The sequence below is a fragment of the Sinocyclocheilus grahami genome, unplaced genomic scaffold (assembly GCF_001515645.1).
Source record: "Sinocyclocheilus grahami isolate Dianchi unplaced genomic scaffold, SAMN03320097.WGS_v1.1 scaffold271.1, whole genome shotgun sequence".
In the NCBI taxonomy this organism is placed as follows: Eukaryota; Metazoa; Chordata; class Actinopteri; order Cypriniformes; family Cyprinidae; genus Sinocyclocheilus; species Sinocyclocheilus grahami.
The window spans coordinates 112,791-132,037 of NW_015505450.1; the positions used below are offsets into that span (position 1 = coordinate 112,791).

Consider the following 19,247-nt stretch of genomic DNA (forward strand, 5'->3'; position numbering starts at 1 on the left):
GAGAGAGAGAGAGAGTGTGTGTGTGTGTGTGTGTGTGAGAGAGAGAGAGAGTGTGTGTGTGTGTGTGTGTGTGAGAGAGAGAGTGTGTGTGTGTGCAGTATGTGATCTGCTGTGTTTCCATGAAGGGCAGACTCAGATATTTCCAGCTCATTCATCGACCTTTACTCTGCATTTGTTTCTCCTCTCCCTCTCTCTCTTTCTGGCTCTGTCTTCTCCTTGAATTCTTCAACATGTTTTACTCATTGTTTTACTTTACTTCACTTGTAACTCTGGTATAATAAAAGCATGATGTTTGTAAATTGCTGTTCATGTTAATTTTAGTTCATGTAAGCTGTTGCTAATTTTAGCCGCAGAGAGGACAGGCCGTGTGATTGTCAGCTCGTTTGAAAAGGCTGTGAATGTTTGTTCTGTCAGACTGTTTTACTTCTGTTTTGACCCACAAATCCGATTGGTTTGTCACCCTGTTATTTAGCAAACGAGTTACACGAGGAGGAATAAGATCACAGTCTGATGCAGGGTCTGAAATTAACTTTAGAAACTACCAGCAAAAGTACCCGATAGATGAAAAATTACCATCCTGTCAGATTTATTACCAGCCAATTTATTCAAAACACACAGTGGGCCTTATGCACAAAACATAAGTAATTTATATAAGTGAAATCTGAGTAATTTATGTGTAAAATGGACCTTCCTGAAAACTCTGGATTCACAAACACTTGGTGATCCACAGATTAGATCGTTAAACGTGTGTTAATGGATTCTGATCTCTGGTGAATGCGTTCGCTACCTAATACTCACTGTGTTTGAACAGAAAAGCATACAGCCGGCCGCTCTCTGGAGGACTGACCGTGGCTGCTGCTGGGCTTTTAATCATGAAAGTGTGTGTTTGTTCTGCTCCGTCCAGAGCCCATGTTGAGCGCTCTGCTGCGCCGGATGCCCGGTCTGGAGTCCTGTGAGATCCAGCAGCTGGTCAACTGCCCAGAATCCTTCACTCCGGACATGCGCTGCCTGATGGGAGAGACCCCGGGCATATATGGCTACTTTGTGCTGGCGGGCATGAACTCGTCAGGCCTCTCGTTCGCTGGCGGAGCTGGGAAGTAAGAAAGCAGCACGGCTGGAGGTTTCTGCAGCTTTGTGTTTGATTAGTCCATAATAGCTGTTTTTTCGGCAGATATTTGGCGGAGTGGATCACGTACGGATACCCCAGTGCCAGCGTCTGGCCTCTGGACATCAAGCGCTTCGGTAATCTACAGAGCAGCCGCACGTTCCTGCGCCATCGCGTGATGGAAGTCATGCGTGAGTATCAGCACTGTTACAGACAGAGATTCATCTCAGAATGAAGACCATACGAGAGAAGAGCTGGACGCGATCAAAGCAACGCCTCGCCAAACATTAGCACGCGTTTATCCAGAGCAAAATGACAAATTAGAAAATGCATATAATGTGAATATAATACATTAGGTAATACATAATATAATACATAATAGTCAATTGATTTTCAACTAAATATAGCTTCAGATGCAGTATATTTTTAAGTTATATTTATCTATAGTCAGGGTTGATGGCCAAAAGTACAGTTCTTTCATGATTTGTGCTGTTGTTGCTGACTGTTGAGCCGATCAAACAGCTTTCCAAAACACTTCTATTAGACAATAACGCTCTAACCCTCCCTGCATAAAAGCCAACACTAACCCTAATCTTCACCTTAGTGCATATTTATTTAAAGAAGTGGGTAATTTCTGCACCACTAGCGGCAGTAAGTAAAGGCTTTTCCTGAAGACTTTAGCGGAGCGGCCTGAACTGATCACTGGAGCTCAGATGGGCTCATGACACATTTCTCTAGGCGTCAGGATTGATTTGTTGACTGTTGTTGTGATGCTTGTTGTGTGTGAATGGGTCAGCACTGCTGTACGAGCTGAAGGTTCCTCGCTGGGACTTCCAGACGGGCCGGCAGCTGCGCACGAGTCCGCTGTACGACCGCTTGGACATGCAGGGAGCGCGCTGGATGGAGAAACACGGCTTCGAGCGAGCCAAATACTTCATTCCAGCCGGGAAAGGTGAGAAACCACACTGATCATAATGTGTTCATTTCAGTTCTGACTGTTTCTGTCAGTGTCAGCACAGACTGATGAGTTTGATCTTACAAAGCCAGGCAAATGTTTCGACACACATACTTGTGATTATTGCTCATATCAGATGGGAAAAGGGAAATATGAGTTATGTATTTACCAGAAAAAAACTTTAGATGCTCTCTTACATTGAACCCTCTGTAATATGGCAAAAATATTTAATATTAAAGGGGATAGTTCACCCAAAAATGAAAGTTCTGTCATTTAATTACTCGCCCTCATGTCGCTCCAAACCCGTAAGACCTTCGCTCATCTTCAGAACACAAATGTAGATATTTCTGATGAAATCCCAGAGCTCTCTGACCCTGCAGAGACCGCAACAGAACTGACACGTGTTAGTAAGGACATAATAATGCAGAGGACTTAGTGCTGCCCTCGAGTGGACAGAGAGCATTCAGCTGCGGTGGATGAACTACTGAAGGTATTAAACATTGAACCTCTAACAGCCTTCAGTAGAGCTGCTCTCTGCCTCCTGATGTACAACAGGACAGCAGCACCGTCATCGGTTCACTTTGCTTCCTAAATCTCACTGTAAAAGGCTTCAGGCCTCATCAATAAATCCATTGTGTTTGGGTTTTGTGCCATGCTTGTTAATGTTCATATAGAGCTCATGGTGAGCCGCTGTTTGCTTGTTAGACCGATGATAGCGTTCTCATAGCGTCAGTGTCATGTGAACCGATGAAATCCGTGCTCAGACACACATCATAGTGTCACTGCTGTGTTTGCAGTAATCTGTGCAGAAACGTCTTTTTACAAGCGTCTACTGAGCAACATCAGCAAATGAGTTTCTGTGATTCCATTCAGGCTTCAGTATCTGGAAATATATAACCTCATCTACGGACGCAGTCCTACTCACAGATGCTGTTCCTTTTCCTTACAAAATGTTAGTTTTATAAAGAAAGTGATATAAAGGCTCACAAAACGAATTTCAGCAGATGTTTTCAAATCGAAAGGTTTTTGAGAACCAAGTTTGTGTCCAAACTTTTTAACTAGCAGTGTACAACATTTAACAGATCAGTATGGTCTCTAGCAGATGATCAGCACGCTTTACCATTTAAAAAAATGAAAACAAAAGTCCAATATTTAAACGGGGCATGTCCCATAATGCACCAGTGTAACTGTGTTTGAGGCATTTCTCTGTCTTCATCTGCACAGATTTACTGGCTCTGGATCAGAGTAAGACCTTCTACAAGCCCGACTGGTTTGATATCGTGGGCGCGGAGGTGAAGTGCTGTAAGGAGGCGGTGTGCGTCATCGACATGTCCTCCTTCACCAAGTTTGAGCTCACAGTGAGTCGTGATTCTCTTGATTATGAGCACTTCTGTGAGTGGTGTCTTTGAGCTAACAGAGGTCCTGTGTGTTTCAGTCTGCGGGTGATCAGGCCCTGCAGCTGCTGCAGAGATTGTGTGCTAATGATCTGGACGTTCCTGTCGGTCACATCGTCCACACAGGCATGCTGAACCAGAGAGGAGGCTACGAGAACGACTGCAGCGTCGTGCGCCTCAGCAAAAACAGGTGCAAACTCCTGCAGACTTATGCATTAGAGTACAGTAGATTTATATTATACTATATTGCAGAAACTCTGTTTACCCAAAACCAGAGAACGGCACAACCCAAATCAACAGCACAGCAGATCCATTTGTGCATCAGAAAGAGAAAGTTCAGTCTGGCAGTCAGCAACTTTATTAAATGTTTAGGAGTCAGAACACTGTTCAATATAACAAAACCCAGCAAAACTAAAGGAAAATACTGCTTGTTTCTGATAATGCAATTCTTAGAATCAGTTCATTATGATTGATATCCTCCGGTTCTCTCGTCTCCAGTTTCTTCATCATTTCACCCACCGATCAACAAGTTCACTGCTGGTCCTGGATTAAGAAACACATGCCCAGCGACCCACAGCTCCACCTGGAGGACGTCAGCTGGAAGTACACGGGTGAGATCCGTTCATCTCTACCAGCTCACATACTCTGTGTATCACGCAAATCATGAACAACAGGACGGAGTAGATCAGAACTACAGTAGACCCAACAACAAGCCAGCGGCAAAGCACTGTTACTCGTTAGAGTAAAATAGCAAAAGAGAGTAAAACAGGATCTAGCCTTATAAGTGAACCAGAGAGTGAGTGAGTGAGTGAATAAAGGGCTTCACAGCACACACTGATGAAGGAGGTGCCAATAATCTCTGATGTGTTTTCCTCAGCTCTGAATCTGATTGGTCCTCGTGCCATGGACGTGCTGTCCGAACTCTCGTATGTGTCCATGACTCCAGAACACTTCCCGTCTCTCTTCTGTAAGGTGAGACCAACACGTCTGCTAGACGATCAGATCTGCTGCAGCGCTGAACATCGTTGCATTAAAGCTCAATTATTAATCACACACTCAGTGCTTATGGTTTATAACTGGAGCTCACATGGAGACTAACTGTGCTGTGTTTTGCAGGAAATGAGTGTGGGCTACGCTAACGGCATCAGAGTCATGAGTATGACACACACCGGAGAGCCGGGATTCATGCTGTATATCCCTATAGAGGTACAACAAGACAACATCATTAAACCACACTCACTAGACAAAATATGACTAAAATACATTTATTGTATAAAAATAGAGATGCTATAAGGGGCCGTTCCCATTAGATGTTAAACTACTTTTAAATAAATAAAAATGCAAGGATTTCAAGATGCTGAGGAAACAGAGAGATCATGTCATGGCCAATCAGATGTGTGTGAACGGGCCTTATTTCTGTACTGGACTGTAATCCGATCAGTGAGATGTTGCTCTCCTTCTCTCAGTATGCACTGCATGTGTATAATGAAGTGATGTCAGTCGGGCAGAAGTACGGCATCAGGAACGCGGGATACTACGCTCTGCGCAGTCTGCGGATTGAGAAGTTCTTTGCGTTTTGGGGGCAGGATCTGGACTCGTTCACCACACCGCTGGAGTGCGGACGGGAGTTCAGGGTCAAGTTTGACAAGGTCAGTTTCTTCATCTCTTCTGACCCAGAATGCTCTAACAACCACATAAGAAGAAGAGAACGAGCTCTCAGAACGCTTCATCGACCTCCATAGCAATGTCCCAGCAAACACCTACAGTCTTGTGAAAAACTAAAACAGGAAATCTCAGTTGATCATTAAAGGTTTTACACCGCAAGAACTGATCATACTTTTGGCCTGTTTACATATAGAAACCTGTAATAAAATGAACACGCACTCCAGTATAATCCAGGCATCACACCCAGCATTCACTCACATATGCAGCTGTCAGTCAGCAAGACGCTTTTTAAATGAAGGGTAACTGTGTCTGAATGTACATTATAGTAAAAATATACTATATCGTCAACTTCAAACGTAGTGGACTATTATAGCGTTCACCTTTCTATGATTGTGTCTGTTCTCCGTTCTGTGGTGCTTCACAACGCTGTCAGAGACTCGCATCAGATGACTGAAGTGGCCGGGTGATGGCGCGGTGTTTGTGTTTGTGTTCTCTGTCCTGCAGGCTCAGGGTCTCGTCTCTGATCCATGATCTCTCACTCTCGTAGGACACAGATTTTCTGGGCCGGGACGCTCTGCTGCGGCAGCGGGTCGAGGGAGTCTCGCGGCGCTTCGTGATGCTGGTTCTGGAGGATCACGACACAGAGCTGGACGTCTGGCCCTGGTGGGGCGAGCCCATCTACCGTAACGGTGAGCTGATCGGGGTCACCACCAGCAGCGCCTACAGCTACACGCTCCAGCGCCACGTCTGTCTGGGCTTCCTGAGCCCCACAAACACAGACGGCTCTCCGGCCACGGTCACTGCCGACTTCATCAACCGCGGAGACTATGAGGTGGACATCGCTGGACAGAGGTTCCCTGCCAAAGCCAAGCTCTACCCCTTCAGCTCACTCTTCGCTCAACAGAAGCGGCGCAAGGACGACATGGAGCTCAGCAACTTCCAGAGCAAGTGAAGAAGAGCCGCAGCACTTCCTGAAGTCCCTCACACACCCAATCGTTTTTGTGTCAGTCGCTCATTATGTGTGGTTAGCGCTCCGTATACGTGTGTGTTTTGGGCTGCTGTTGAAGTGTAATGGTGTGTCACGAAGGTCCTGTATGCTGAACAGATGTTTTAAAGTGGAATTAGTTTGGATTTAGAATTACAGTTGAAAGCATAATTGACTTTAGAAAGAAAGTCTTTCTCTGTGTTTGTTCCTATTGCTCTGCTGATAATCCGGTCACGTCTTCTTGAATAAGTCCCTGTTCTGCTCATCATTGTCAAGCGTCACATGGTTTAAAATGAAGAGATGTATATTTATATGGATGTCAGACACTAGACAATCAATGTCTGTTTGAAGTGTTGGAGTTTAATAGGAGAGGACTGGAGAAGTATTTGAAAGCATGCCTGTCTCTCTGCCACACTATTTTGTAATGAAACTGGGATACTAAATGAGGAGGCATTGAGGGACGTGCAAATTATGTGAGACATTAATGAGAAATGACTGAACAGAGATCCTGGAGCGACGCTTTAATGAAGTGCCTTGCATTTGCAGTGTGAAGTACATGAAACTGGATTCTTTATGTTCATGCATCTCTAGTAGCGGCTGTGTTTATAGTGTCGTCTGATCAGTCAGCGTTCTGTTCCTCTATCTTCTGAATCACGTGATCTGTTGCTTGTGGATCTGGTGTTGAGATGTTCAGTGTTTGGACTGCATATTATTTACATCTGTGGTTTTATCTTAAAAAGCTTACAGTCGGATCATATTTAAATGCACAAAGAATTGCACGTCGTATATGTTTAAACGAGAAGCAGCTTTGCACAGTAAGGATCAGTGGTGTGTTCGAAAGAGGCACAAAACGCCACTCAAACAATCGTAACAAGGGGAATTTCATAAAAACATGTTCAGAACACTTTTTATACAAAATATAATTTCTGGTTTCTTTCTTTTGACTTTGAGGTGAAATAAGATTAAAGCATTGCATACAATACAAGTAAATCACTAATGTTTATCCAGCCATAATGACTTAAAGTACTAAAGCATTGAACTGCTCCTCTCTTGATTTTACTTTGTCGTGTGTGTGTGTCTCTCTCTCTCTCTCTGTGTGTCTCTCTCTCTCTCTCTCTGTGTGTGTGTGTCTCTCTCTCTCTCTCTCTCTGTGTGTGTGTGTCTCTCTCTCTGTGTCTCTCTCTGTGTGTGTGTGTCTCTCTCTCTGTGTGTGTGTGTGTGTGTGTGTGTCTCTCTTGTCTGTGCGTGTGTCTCTGTGTGTGTGTGTCGTCTCTGTGTGTCTCTCTCTCTGTGTGTGTGTGTGTGTGTGTCTCGTCTGTGTGTGTGTGTCTCTCTGTCACTGAATAGTTTGTTAGGCGCTGGTTGTAGCAGTGTTGTGTAGAGAATCGTAGAACACATGATCTGTTGGTGGAGATCTGATTATCATGTGATTCAGAGCTGGAGAGATCAGATGTGCACCTTATGCTTTTCTTGTATCTGTTGTTTTTTTTTAAATGTCAGACAAAGATAACAGGCCTATTATACTGTGTGTGTCATCTGTGTGTGTGTGTGTCATCTGTGTGTGTGTGTGTGTCGTCTCTGTGTGTCTCTCTCTCTCTGTGTGTGTGTGTGTGTGTCTGTCTCTCTCTGTGTGTGTGTGTGTGTGTGTCTCTTGTCTGTGCGTGTCTCTCTCTGTGTGTGTGTGTGTGTCTCGTCTGTGTGTGTGTGTCTCTCTGTCACTGAATAGTTTGTTAGGCGCTGGTTGTAGCAGTGTTGTGTAGAGAATCGTAGAACACATGATCTGTTGGTGGAGATCTGATTATCATGTGATTCAGAGCTGGAGAGATCAGATGTGCACCTTATGCTTTTCTTGTATCTGTTGTTTTTTTTTAAATGTCAGACAAAGATAACAGGCCTATTATACAGTAAATATGATCTTTCTGGCCATCTTGTCTTTGTATTTATATCATATATTGAACAAATGTTTAATTTTCATAAATAAAATATGTAATCATGGTTTGACTCATTTGGATTTATAGTCTTTATGTATTTGTTGTGTCACTATTTTTTCACATAAGTATTATTCATATGCACTAGCTTAAAATATATTGTATTTAATAGTAGACTTTCACAAGCCAGACATTTGATTATTAGTCTGCATATTTAAGCTGCTCAACAGGAACGGCCCTGTGTTAAAGGTACAGGGAAACCTAAAAGTTGAGATCTCCAAAACAGCCGCTCATGGTGTGTGTGTTTGCTGAAGAGCCGTGAAAAGCCTGCGAGGAGTCGCCACAGACATGACTTTAACACACCCTCAGTGTCTCTGGTGTTAATGAGAAGCATCTTAACGAGGATCTGAGTACAGCACAAAATAATTCAGAGGATCAATCAAACTTTAGATTCAAAAAAAGTACATCAGTAGGTAGATATTTATTTGACCCAGCTTAAAATAAATACAGACTACAACAGATGATTACAGTCCCTAATATTGACATCTATATGCATTATTACTACATACACATGTTTGGCTTTAAGCAAAGTAACAGTTATGACTGTACCAGTGACTGTTGCTGGTTCTGATCCTCTGGTTTGATTGGTCAAGCAGTTTTCTAGAGTAAGAGAAACCCAGAGTGGCGCTGATAACAACGCTGAGAAACTGTCACTCTACTCACATGCTCGGTTTCAATGTGTGTTACACAATATATATAAAAATGCACAAACTAACTAGCCAGATTTCTTCTGAAGGTAATAATAAAGGTAGGGTAAGGCAATAGCAAGCTAGCTTTGACAGCATAAGATCGCACCCTCCCTGCAAACCACTCTCCAAAGCCACGCCTCCTCCGAAACACATGACCGCGCACAGGCAGCGACACATGAGAGGCTCATGTCTCATTCACCAGTGAGAAAACATTACAGTACAAACTGCAGAATATTACGCTCATAACGGCTTCCATTCTTGCTGCGCTGATGACGGATCACGTCTGATCAGGCTGCACAGAGGGATGCAAACCAAAAGCACTTAACTTAGTGATTGCTGTCGGGATGAAAAGAGACTTTCAACCAGCATAACAAAACTTGTTTTTGAACCAGATCACCTACCCTGTCTTTAACCTCTCTAATTTAACTCTAAAACTCATATGGTGAGACAAAGATGGTAATCTTGGTGATGTAACGTCCCAGCAGTTCTCTCCTCTCCAGTTCACTCATCTCCAGCTCTGCGTCCAGCGTGGCGGGACCCTGGACAGGACTAGTCAGCAGCAGTTCACCCGTCTGACGATCGGAGCGCTGCACGCTGAAGTGCCGCCGGCCGCGGCCGCCCAGTAATGCAAAGCGCAGCGCGTCTCCTATCATTCTGACGGCCGACACGCGGAACATGACGCGCGGAGCGGAGAGCTTGGACACCACAGACATGTAGTGGAAGGACACTGAGTTTGGCGCCTGAGAGCAGGTCCTGCTGTCCACGGGACACGGGTTCCTCTCACAGCGCCTGCGCAGACAAAACCTGCTTCTCACATGTTCCCTTTTGTTTTAAATAAAGATGCTTCGTAACTTACACTGGAGAGGTTTTGGCGTAGCTGGCGTTCCGTATCTGCGGACACTCCACTGTCACGCACTGAAAGCCTCCGTAGGTGTTGATGCAGAGCTGCTCGCGCGTGCAGTTGTTCTGCCTGCTGCTGCACTCATCGATATCTGAGAGGAAAAGCAGAAGGGTGTAGAACCGGGTCAGAACGAAATCTGGAACGCTTTATTTCTGAAGTGCATGTTTTGCTATTAATCAATTACCTTTACAGTTCCGGCCGTCACGGGTCACGCTGTAACCAGCAGGGCAGCTGCATCGGTACCCGCCAGCGGTGTTAACACACGCGTGCAAACACAGACGGCCGGCCTGCCCATCGTGGAACAGTTTACACTCGTCAATGTCTAGGAAAAACACAGAAATGAGCTGACTGAAACAAACACATCATTGGACGAAAGAGGAGCATGTCTGTCACTACTGAAAAGAGCAGCATTGCCAGTCGCCTAACATCACAAGCTGGTGAAGAATAAAGTGTGGAGAGAAGCCGTGGAATACATCACCTGCTGCACTGGCGGCTTCCAGAGTAGAGTTTGGAGCTGGAGCCGCATCTGTTCAGCTGTGTTGTGGTTGCAGTGATCGTACCTGTGCAGATGCTGCTGTCGTGGCTGGAGATGGTGAATCCAGGCTCACAGGTGCAGCGGGTCGTTCCCTGAACCTGACTGCATCTGGACGCTGAAGACGCGCGGGTCAGAGGGAACGAGGACGCGGCCGCAGCTCCAGCGCTGACAGGAGACGTGTTCGCTATAGTGACAAAAACTGCAGAGAGAGCACGTAAACTGTTATTTGTACAGCACAGGAACAATCATAGGATTTCAGCATGAAGCCTGGTTTATACTTGAGCCATCAGTGTGAGCGAGAGCTGCACCTGTCAGAAGAGACGTCGTGCGTTGCTGTAAACTATGGTTAGGTTAACCCTAACCCTAACATCTGAGGCCAAATACAATAACGTTAAAAGCACTGAATGAGAACATCCCAACGATACACTGATTTGACGATGATTTCACTAAAACAAACACAGGTTCTTGTACTAGGACAAGTATAAACACCTTGAGATATTCACATGGCTGTCATGTATGATCAAGGCTTTATCAGATCTCACGATTTGTTGATCTAGCACAGATTGGCTGTTTTGTATGGCGTATCAGAGGGTGCAGGTTTTGAAACTTGTCACAGAACATTTTCTAACAATCTAATTCAAATTGCAGCTGTTTGTCAGTGCATGTATATCAGGAACGAGTGCATTTGATTGCACATTGTTTTGTAATTTTACTGGAATGCTGTGGATGAGCGAATGGGAATTTGAAGCACTGCTGCTTGATCCACCGCTGACTAGAGGCAATCATAAATAGTAATTGAAGAGGTGTTTTTGTGCAAGTACTGGAACAAACAACAACTTACAAGAGCAAACACCTTTTTTAACGTGTCCTCCCATTTTTAGATGTTTCTACATCCCTGATCCCACATGAAAGAAATGTGAGCCATATGTGATGATGTGACAGGATCATAATTCATCTTTGATCGATTAGGAGACATTTGAAAATGGGACATACTGTAAGCTTTTGGTTGATTTTTGAGGGGATAAACATTTTGGCAAGATGTTACTGGCTATGTTTTGACAGCAGCTATAACTACTGTACATAGACTGCTCTATCCATGTATTTAGTGGCTTCAGCTTAGTGAGGATAAATATGTGGCTGGAGTGCAATTACAGCAGTGTTGGAAGCCATCATCAGAGGAGGCCATTAACGCTTGAACATCCGTATGGGAATCTCTGTGTGTGTTTTGTTAATCTGAGGAGCAGTACAGAACTCTTTACTCTGATAGGTCTGGTAGCATCATTTTGTGCTCTTTCGTCAAAGGCAGAGCCTGTAAATGTGATTCTGAGCAAATGCAAACTCACATGTTGGTGTTGGAGACTGGCAGGTGGGTCCGGCCCAGCCCTTGGCGCAGACGCAGCTGAATCCATTGACCTCGTCTGTACACGCTCCTCCGTTGGCACAAGGTGATGAAAGACACTCGTCGATATCTGAGAGAGGAGAGGAACTCAGTGAAGATTCAGAGTCTAGAAGCCAAACTCTAGTGCCGTCACAGAGATGTGGGATTTCTCACTGCACACCTTCCACTGATACACTATGTGGACAAAAGTCTGTTGACATGAATGGAACTGAAATTTCTGTGAGCACAAGTCTTAATGCTTCACCATATGATGACAATCCAGTGCTTCCAGCTTGGGGAAGGTGCTTTTCTGCTGGCAATACTCATGTGCACAAAGCAAAGTTCATTCCATACTCATGTGGTTTACTGAGTCTGGTGTCGAAGAGTTTGACTGGCCTACACAAAACCCAGAGAATCTCACCGAACGCCTTCAGGAGCAACTGAAACACCAACTGTGAGCCAGTGACCTCAAAGACGGTGTGTGGATGGGAGCAAATCCATGTTCAACATCCAGTGGAAGCTGTTACAGGGATTCATGCTTTTGAAATGTAATATTCAACACTACACAACATAACCCAACATCTGACCGCAATGATGCTGCTATGTTAAAGGCATCTCAGAGGCCTTCAGTAGGGTTTCAGGTCCAGGTTTTGAGCTAGTCAAGCTCCTCTTCACCAGATTCAGCGCCCTTGCTTGTAGTATTAACATGCTAGAAAAGAAAAGACTTTCCACAATCTGCGGCAACCAAATTGAAAGCACCGAATGGGCTAGTTGCATAGCCACCATCTTGGATTAGTGGTCTTTTTCCCTTACCAAACTACTTATTTCTGGCAAATGTTTGTATTACATTGACTTTTTTGAACTGAAATGCATTTGCCTTGTGAGACATCAACTGATCTTCATAAATATCCGTTTCTCAATTCTGCTCATACATCAGTTTGTCCCATCATCATTTTCACAACATATTTTAATATTTGACATTTACACAATTATCTTTGCATCAAACACATTTTTAGATGAAAACATGGGCTGTAAAAAGATAATAAATACTTATGACTAATTTAAAGATTTGTTTTATTTGTTAATGCAAACAATTTGTAAAAATATACTTATAGACACCAGACAGATAATGATTTGTGCAACAGAAGCTCATTTTCACAAAACAGATATTCATAAAAACACACAGAGAAATACAAACACCAATCTTTTAATAAATGCAAACCTACTATAATTAAATTATGTTAAATTGTACCGATACAGTTATAAATAAGGTTACCAAATAAAGTTAATAATGCAGAAATCTCTGAGCGTCGTTTGACAGTCAGAACGAAATCAGCTCTCCGAGATTGGACAGTAGTGCACACTTGAGTGGTTTGTGTTTGAATGAAGAGATCCGTGGATTTTGGCCAATCGCTGACTCTGAACGAACGAAGCAATCTCTGCGCTGTATCTTGACGAGTGTCCACACAGAGGTACACAATAATGTAAGGAGGATGATTTCTCTCGTCTTTGATGTACCACTATCCGCTATTTAATTTGGAAAACATTAATATCTATCCAGCCGTTTCGTGTGAAAGTTTCCCCTCACAGTAAATGTGAATGTCTCAAAGACACCGACGCCATCGTGTGCACTGAGCCAATTCTGAACTTTACACCGTGGGAAAAGATATTGTGTATCTCTCAGATAGTGGCAACATATATCTATTAAAACACACTTACAGCACCTTTAAATACAAATGTAACTAATAGAATGCTACTATGTGTTTTGAAAAGTTGACCAGTTTTCAAGGGAAAGATGTTTCTAGTGTGGAACAGTGGGCTTGGGTTCCATAAGATCATAAACATTTCCATACTAACGGGAAAAAGCTGCAGGTTTGATAGAATGAGTCCTTTACCAAACCTAGACTGAGACCAAATAGATCAGGCTTCAGCTCTCACCTCTGCAGACGGGCTGCTGACCGCTCCAGCCGAGCCAGTCCTTACACTGCCGCGTCTCTGAACCCAACAGCTCAAAGCCCTCGTCGCACAAGAAGTGAACTTCATGACCAGGAAACAGAATCTTCCCCAGCTTTTTGCCATTGACAGGAGCATCCAGGTCAGGACAAGTAGCTGCGCAATATAAAACACAGAGACATGTGTTAAGAGTTACACTTTAAATGGCATACATGATTCATATAATGTAGTTTGATTTGTCATTTCGTTGGCACATTTGGCTTGTTTGATATTGTTTTATGTCTATAGTATCAACACTGGTGTCATGTGGTCTTACAGTTCTTTGCTTTAGCGGGCCGGCGTGCGACGCTATCGTGCAGTAGATTCAGTTTCTTCCTCAAAGTGCGAAGACTCTGCAGGTACGAATCTTCCTGCGCTGAGAGCAGTTTGTGAGCCTGTTGAATTGAGTTCTGTAGGTCTTGCTTACCGGGACAGTCCTGAGAAAACATGCACGGTCACAGCTTAATGTTTCATAAGATGTTCAGATCCGGTAACATCCAGATCTAGACCGATCAGACACAGTTTTTTGTTATATTTGATTAAGAATCCACGAGACCAGCAGGCGCAGGCCGTCTGAAATCAGCTCTCAGGTCATCATAACAGCAGAGAAACATCATCAACTCAAACAAACACATTTTAATCCTATGCATTATATTTTGAGAATGGTACAAATAAACACTTCAACTGCAGTGTTCCTCACCTGCTTACTGTAAAATATCAAAACAATGGACTTCTATATTTCCATCAACCCTGTCTTGATTCTCATTACAAGGGCCTGCATACATAATATCGAATCTGAAAACATGGTTCGGAAAAGTGTTACAAGCGACCCTAGAAACAGCTTCTGAAAAAGAATGATGGGATATTACATCCATAATGTCGTCCAGTTGGTTCATGTTCCACAGTTATTGGTGTCAGTGGATCTCGTTATCCTCAAACTGTCGGTTTTCAAAGAACAACAGCGGATTTATGATTATGGTTATGAATGCAGACGGCGTCAGTCTCTCTGCAGAGCTTTACAGCTTTCATTCGACAGAAATGTTGCTGGTTCTTGATCTGCTCGACTGTGTTCTTTAATTTTGTTCTTCGAGATCCTGTCAAACCCTCTGTGCTTTGAGTTCTGCAGCATCATGTTTTTCATACACTTTGATAATCAACATTTTGAACTTTTTTAATCTATTGATAATCAATTGTAACGACTGTAATATGATATTTTCTTCTTATTGGCTGTAACCGAGGGGAAGGGTACTATGTTTTCATCTTGTAAGACTTGTGTAAGCTAGATAAATATTTGAAGTTCCTGTACAAACAGCTGGTGAAGTGCTAGAGCAGCTGCTGATGTTCAGTTCAACAGTGTTCTCTTTAAGGAACATCACAACATTCCTCACACCCTCTGAATAGAGTGCTTGTGTAGACTAGTGCACTACTGCAGGCTGAAATAAGTGCACTAGTCAGACGCTTAGCCTACAGTCTATCACACTGCAAACACTTCTCACAATTTTGTTTATATTGTCCCTATTTCAGTGACAAGAATTTCAAAGTATAGAGGCTTATTTTGGTATATTTTATCATTCAAGAAAAAAAGCTTGTCTTGTTCTGCTGTTGGGCTTTTTACAAACTCAAACTTGACTAAATCAGATGCATTACAGTGAAAGATACCTTTGCAGAGGCTTCGAGAATATTTGATACCATCGTCTCGTTCTGCATTATTATAAACAGAGCGTTTAGCTTCAACCCTTGACCTGCTCTGAATGAACGCACTTGTTCTGAAACATGTCTTAAGCAGTTGAATTTAACATGTTTTCTGCAGAATGTTTCTTGTCGTTAGACAGGTCTGTTATTTGGCTTGCAGTAAAACATCAGTGAACTCTTACTCTTTTTCAGGTCACAAGAGCTTAAATTACACAAAAACAAAAGACACATTTTTCAAATGTTATTTGTGGGACGCTTGATGAATATCACTTACCCGAGCCAGCATGGCATGAACCTGACAGATGAATACTGAAAGGAGCACAGCATATCTTCGGTTCATCGTCTTCATTAAATCGTTGACTGGATACATTGATTTTGTTATTAAATGCCTTTGTGTAGTGGATTCTCTCAAGAAAAGGCTCTGTTTGTGTTCAGCTCCACATACGTTACTGGCTCAGCGTTATGAGGCTGCTGCTTTAAGAGGATTTTAGGAAAGCAAACACAGGACTTTTTCCCCATAAACCACAGCTCAGTTGGGGTATTTACTGGATGCAGGGTGCGAACTACGGGGGAGCTAGGGGGAGCTCGGCTCCCCTGAAATAAAGTATAATAAAGTAAATCTTGTATAGTGATTTATCCTATATAGTGCTTGCATAAAGCAAGTAGTGCATACACTTGCAGCTGTTATGTATCTTTGTAAGTCATTGTAAGCCTATTAGGGTCAATTTCTAAACTAGTTTTAATATACATTTTTGGTGTTATTATGCATGATTCATCAGTCAGGGCCACAGTAAGAAATGCTTTATCCCAGTACAAAATGTATGCTATTTGTATCTGTGCCCAATAATAAAAATGTACAAAGATTAGTTAATTACACACACACACAGGCACGCACCAGTTAGTTCTCACTGCAGTTAAAACAATTTAAAAGTCTGTAAACCCCAGCAAAGATTAGCCCAGTGAAGATGCTTTTAAAGGGATAGTTCACCCAAAAATGAAAATGTTGTCATTAATTACTCGCCCTCATCGCCTAATCCCTTTTTTTCCATGTGCTCAATTTTTATTTACAACTAGCTCATCAACAACATAATCACACAGCGTTCAGTTCTCAACATGTTCATCACTGAGTGCAATGTAAAAGCAGACATTTTGTACCAGGGGTCTAATATGAGCCACCTGTGCGAAACCAAGCAATATTTAGCGCTAGAATAAACTTGTATTTACAACTGGCTCACCAACATCGCACTTCCACAGAGCCTCGTAATGCGACAGTAGTGCATCTGACTCCAGATCAGAAAGAGGAGTGTTTAAGTCAACAGCTGTCTTCTTTATGCTCAGCCACCCTTAAAACCCAGCAGAGAGCAGCCCATTGAAGACGCCCATACAAAACAGCAGTTTTGTGGCTTTGCAGTTGAGGGGACTGTTAGTATCTGCTACCTTCGAGCGAAATTCATTCCATGTAAAGGGCCAACTAACGCAAAGCCTTCCCATCTGGTCTAGTGGTCAGGATTCAGTGGTCAAGACCTGCAGCGTAAATGCGGCCTAACACCTTAATAAATCACCACTCTTCTGCTGGAGGTTTTGACAGTTCTTTATTTCCCTTTTATAAGGCTGATGGATCCCTGCATATATATATTTATGTCCGTGTGCTCAATTTTTATTTACAACTAGCTCATCAACAACATAATCACACAGCGTTCAGTTCTAGTGGTCAGGATTCAGTGGTCAAGACCTGCAGCGTAAATGCGGCCTAACACCTTAATAAATCACCACTCTTCTGCTGGAGGTTTTGACAGTTCTTTATTTCCCTTTTATAAGGCTGATGGATCCCTGCATATATATATTTATATACAATATATATATACAAGAACTTGCTATATTGGAGAGCTACACCAAGAAGGGGAGAAGGTAACATCATAAACAACACTGACAGCTCATCAAAGAAAGAGGGGACATGAGGAGATGTGTAACAGCACTGTAACTGGATGACTCTGAATGAGAAGGGAAGGTGTCGATCGATCGCAACCAAGAACCTGACCTAATAACTTAAACCTAACAAAACAAACCTGAAATGAAACAAACAAACTGAAAAAAACAACACAGATTTCACCCACAGTGTATTTTAAATAGGTTTAGTGGAGAACCATTCACCATAAATATTTTTAAGGAACCAAGATATATAAAAAAAGTGATTTATCAACAACAACAAAACATCGTTAGTCTCTCTTTTTAAATGTATTCTTTCTGTTCATTCTGTGCTTGATTCTTTTGCCCTCTCCAAGGCTGACTTCTCCACTTGCCTTGTTTCACAAAGGAAAAATGATCCAAGCCCAAAAGATACAAGTTAGTATAAAACTAACAAATGATTGGAACACCACAATCAACGCATCACAAAACGAACCCACAGACACACAACAGCAAAACACGTTGTCATTATCTTCATCCAAGAAACTGCTTCAGCACGAGTCTTCTTCAGTTCTCCTCTTCAGAACTTTATCAGCACTTGTAATGATCATCAGAATAACTTCACAGTGTGGAAGAAAGTGAGGTGAGAGCCGGAGAGCTTTGTAGTCGTTCACATCAGGAGAATTCAAACAAGGTTATAATAAACAGAATTAGGAAACCCAATAGTTCATAGATAGTATACAAAAATCGCCACATTTAGGTGCTTGTCTTTCCCATCACACTGCTCTGGGAAGGCATTGATTGGCTAGAAATGGGACTAGATGGTCCAATGTATCGTTCAGATGAGAGAGTATGGCCAGATGCTGACAGAAGTGACCTGACGTGGTGTTTTCTCATCAGGGAAAGCGGATTGTAGCCAGCAGAATAACGTGTGAGGGGCAGGTTTTTCTCTCGAAGTGTTTAGGTCTGTTGCCGCAAGGCCCGCCTCTTCCTGTTGTAGTAGTGGTGTAGACCGGTCTGTCTGGAGTAGTTCATCATGTAGTTCTGTTTACGGGTGCTTTGAAGAAGAAAGCAGACAGGTTTAACAATGCACTGTTCTAATTTGTAGCTAGGCTTCATTAAGAATTCACATAGCACTGAATCCACAAACTACAGAATCAAACAGATCGTTCACTCGTAACCTCAAACACTGTCATCATTTCATTTCATGGTCTTTTGGAGCTAGTGCATCGTAATTGTTTGGTAAGAGACAAAGACAGCAATCTGGTTTAGAGTGAAGACATCTATAGAGTAGTGCTTGAGGTTGGAGCTTGAGGAAAGACTGACAGATGGAAAAAGATCAAGAGACCAAACGTAATAACAGTGAGAGGTTGTGAGGAGGACAGACAGACAGACAGAGTCAAAAAATGTGGAAACATTCTGAGAGTCGCTATTGCTTAGCCTGTCATTGCCTCTTCTGTGCGTCAGGTTGGGACCAATGAGCCAGGAACGCAGCCAGGACAGGACGGGGCGTCTGCAAAGCATGAAGGGACAGGAGGGTGGGAGATGGTGCTGTGATGAGGGTGAAGGACCGGTGAAAGGGATCTGTGCTTATCTGTGAGTCTCTGGACTAGTGCAGATACAGCCACCACACACAAAGTTAGCAATGGCTTATGAACAAATACAATCACAATTAAGGGACCTGGGACGGGGGAACCGACTCTTTACTAAGCATGCACACACACACGTCATGTTTGATTCAACTGTATTGGGCATTTTTAATCTTATTTAAGGGTTTTGTCAACATCCTAATACACCTTAAAAAACCTTAAAAACAACTCTGCTATTATGTTTAATATTTTGGACACCCAGTTCATTTTGCTAAGCAGCACTTTTTAGGTTACCATACACAACATTTTTTACACTGTCAGGTTCATATGCAAGCTATTTTCTTTATTAAAGGATTGAGCTTCACAATGGCATGTCACAACATGTTTTCCATTCATTCCACCCCTCCAGGACGCTTCAGGTTGTATAACGACAGACATGAGATTAACACACCACCACAGGACGCATGAATTGAC

The 19,247-nt window shown here is 42.9% G+C and overlaps 3 protein-coding genes across 4 annotated transcripts in view; 1 reads left to right on the plus strand and 2 right to left on the minus strand.

Annotated features, from left to right (window-relative positions):
- Positions 1-7,140, plus strand: part of pdpr (pyruvate dehydrogenase phosphatase regulatory subunit) — an 18,540-nt gene extending 11,400 nt beyond the window's left edge. For both annotated transcript variants that reach the window (XM_016291435.1, XM_016291436.1), the window contains exons 9-18: positions 905-1,097; positions 1,172-1,296; positions 1,902-2,057; positions 3,285-3,418; positions 3,496-3,644; positions 3,953-4,065; positions 4,332-4,426; positions 4,571-4,660; positions 4,921-5,103; positions 5,667-7,140. In XM_016291435.1, the coding sequence (XP_016146921.1) occupies positions 905-1,097; positions 1,172-1,296; positions 1,902-2,057; positions 3,285-3,418; positions 3,496-3,644; positions 3,953-4,065; positions 4,332-4,426; positions 4,571-4,660; positions 4,921-5,103; positions 5,667-6,071 (1,643 nt within the window). In that variant the 3' untranslated portion in view covers positions 6,072-7,140. The remainder of the gene's footprint in view (positions 1-904; positions 1,098-1,171; positions 1,297-1,901; positions 2,058-3,284; positions 3,419-3,495; positions 3,645-3,952; positions 4,066-4,331; positions 4,427-4,570; positions 4,661-4,920; positions 5,104-5,666) is intronic.
- Positions 7,141-9,209: 2,069 nt separating this feature from the next.
- LOC107599756 (fibulin-7) lies at positions 9,210-15,710 on the minus strand. Its single transcript, XM_016291437.1, has 8 exons — positions 15,554-15,710; positions 13,865-14,024; positions 13,534-13,704; positions 11,561-11,686; positions 10,243-10,416; positions 9,867-10,004; positions 9,638-9,773; positions 9,210-9,570 (listed from the first exon to the last, which is right to left on the minus strand). Exons 1-8 carry the CDS (start codon positions 15,647-15,649, stop codon positions 9,210-9,212), a joined length of 1,362 nt encoding a protein of 453 aa, XP_016146923.1. The 5' UTR covers positions 15,650-15,710.
- A 1,348-nt stretch (positions 15,711-17,058) lies between these two features.
- Positions 17,059-19,247, minus strand: part of reln (reelin) — a 95,699-nt gene continuing 93,510 nt past the window's right edge. The window contains 2 exon segments of the mRNA XM_016291464.1: positions 17,059-18,241; positions 18,636-18,788. Of these exon segments, the coding sequence (XP_016146950.1) occupies positions 18,145-18,241; positions 18,636-18,788 (250 nt within the window). The 3' untranslated portion in view covers positions 17,059-18,144.

What these genes read in the sequence shown, in the direction of transcription:
- LOC107599756 (XM_016291437.1), bottom strand. Translation starts at nt 15,649, where the DNA reads ATGTATCCAGTCAACGATTTAATGAAGACGATGAACCGAAGATATGCT. An exon ending in GCCCGCTAAAGCAAAGAACT is followed by an intron (nt 13,705 to 13,864) that starts GTAAGACCACAT and finishes TATATTGCGCAG; the next exon opens with CTACTTGTCCTGACCTGGAT. An exon ending in CGACAGCAGCATCTGCACAG is followed by an intron (nt 10,005 to 10,242) that starts GTACGATCACTG and finishes TGTTTTTCCTAG; the next exon opens with ACATTGACGAGTGTAAACTG.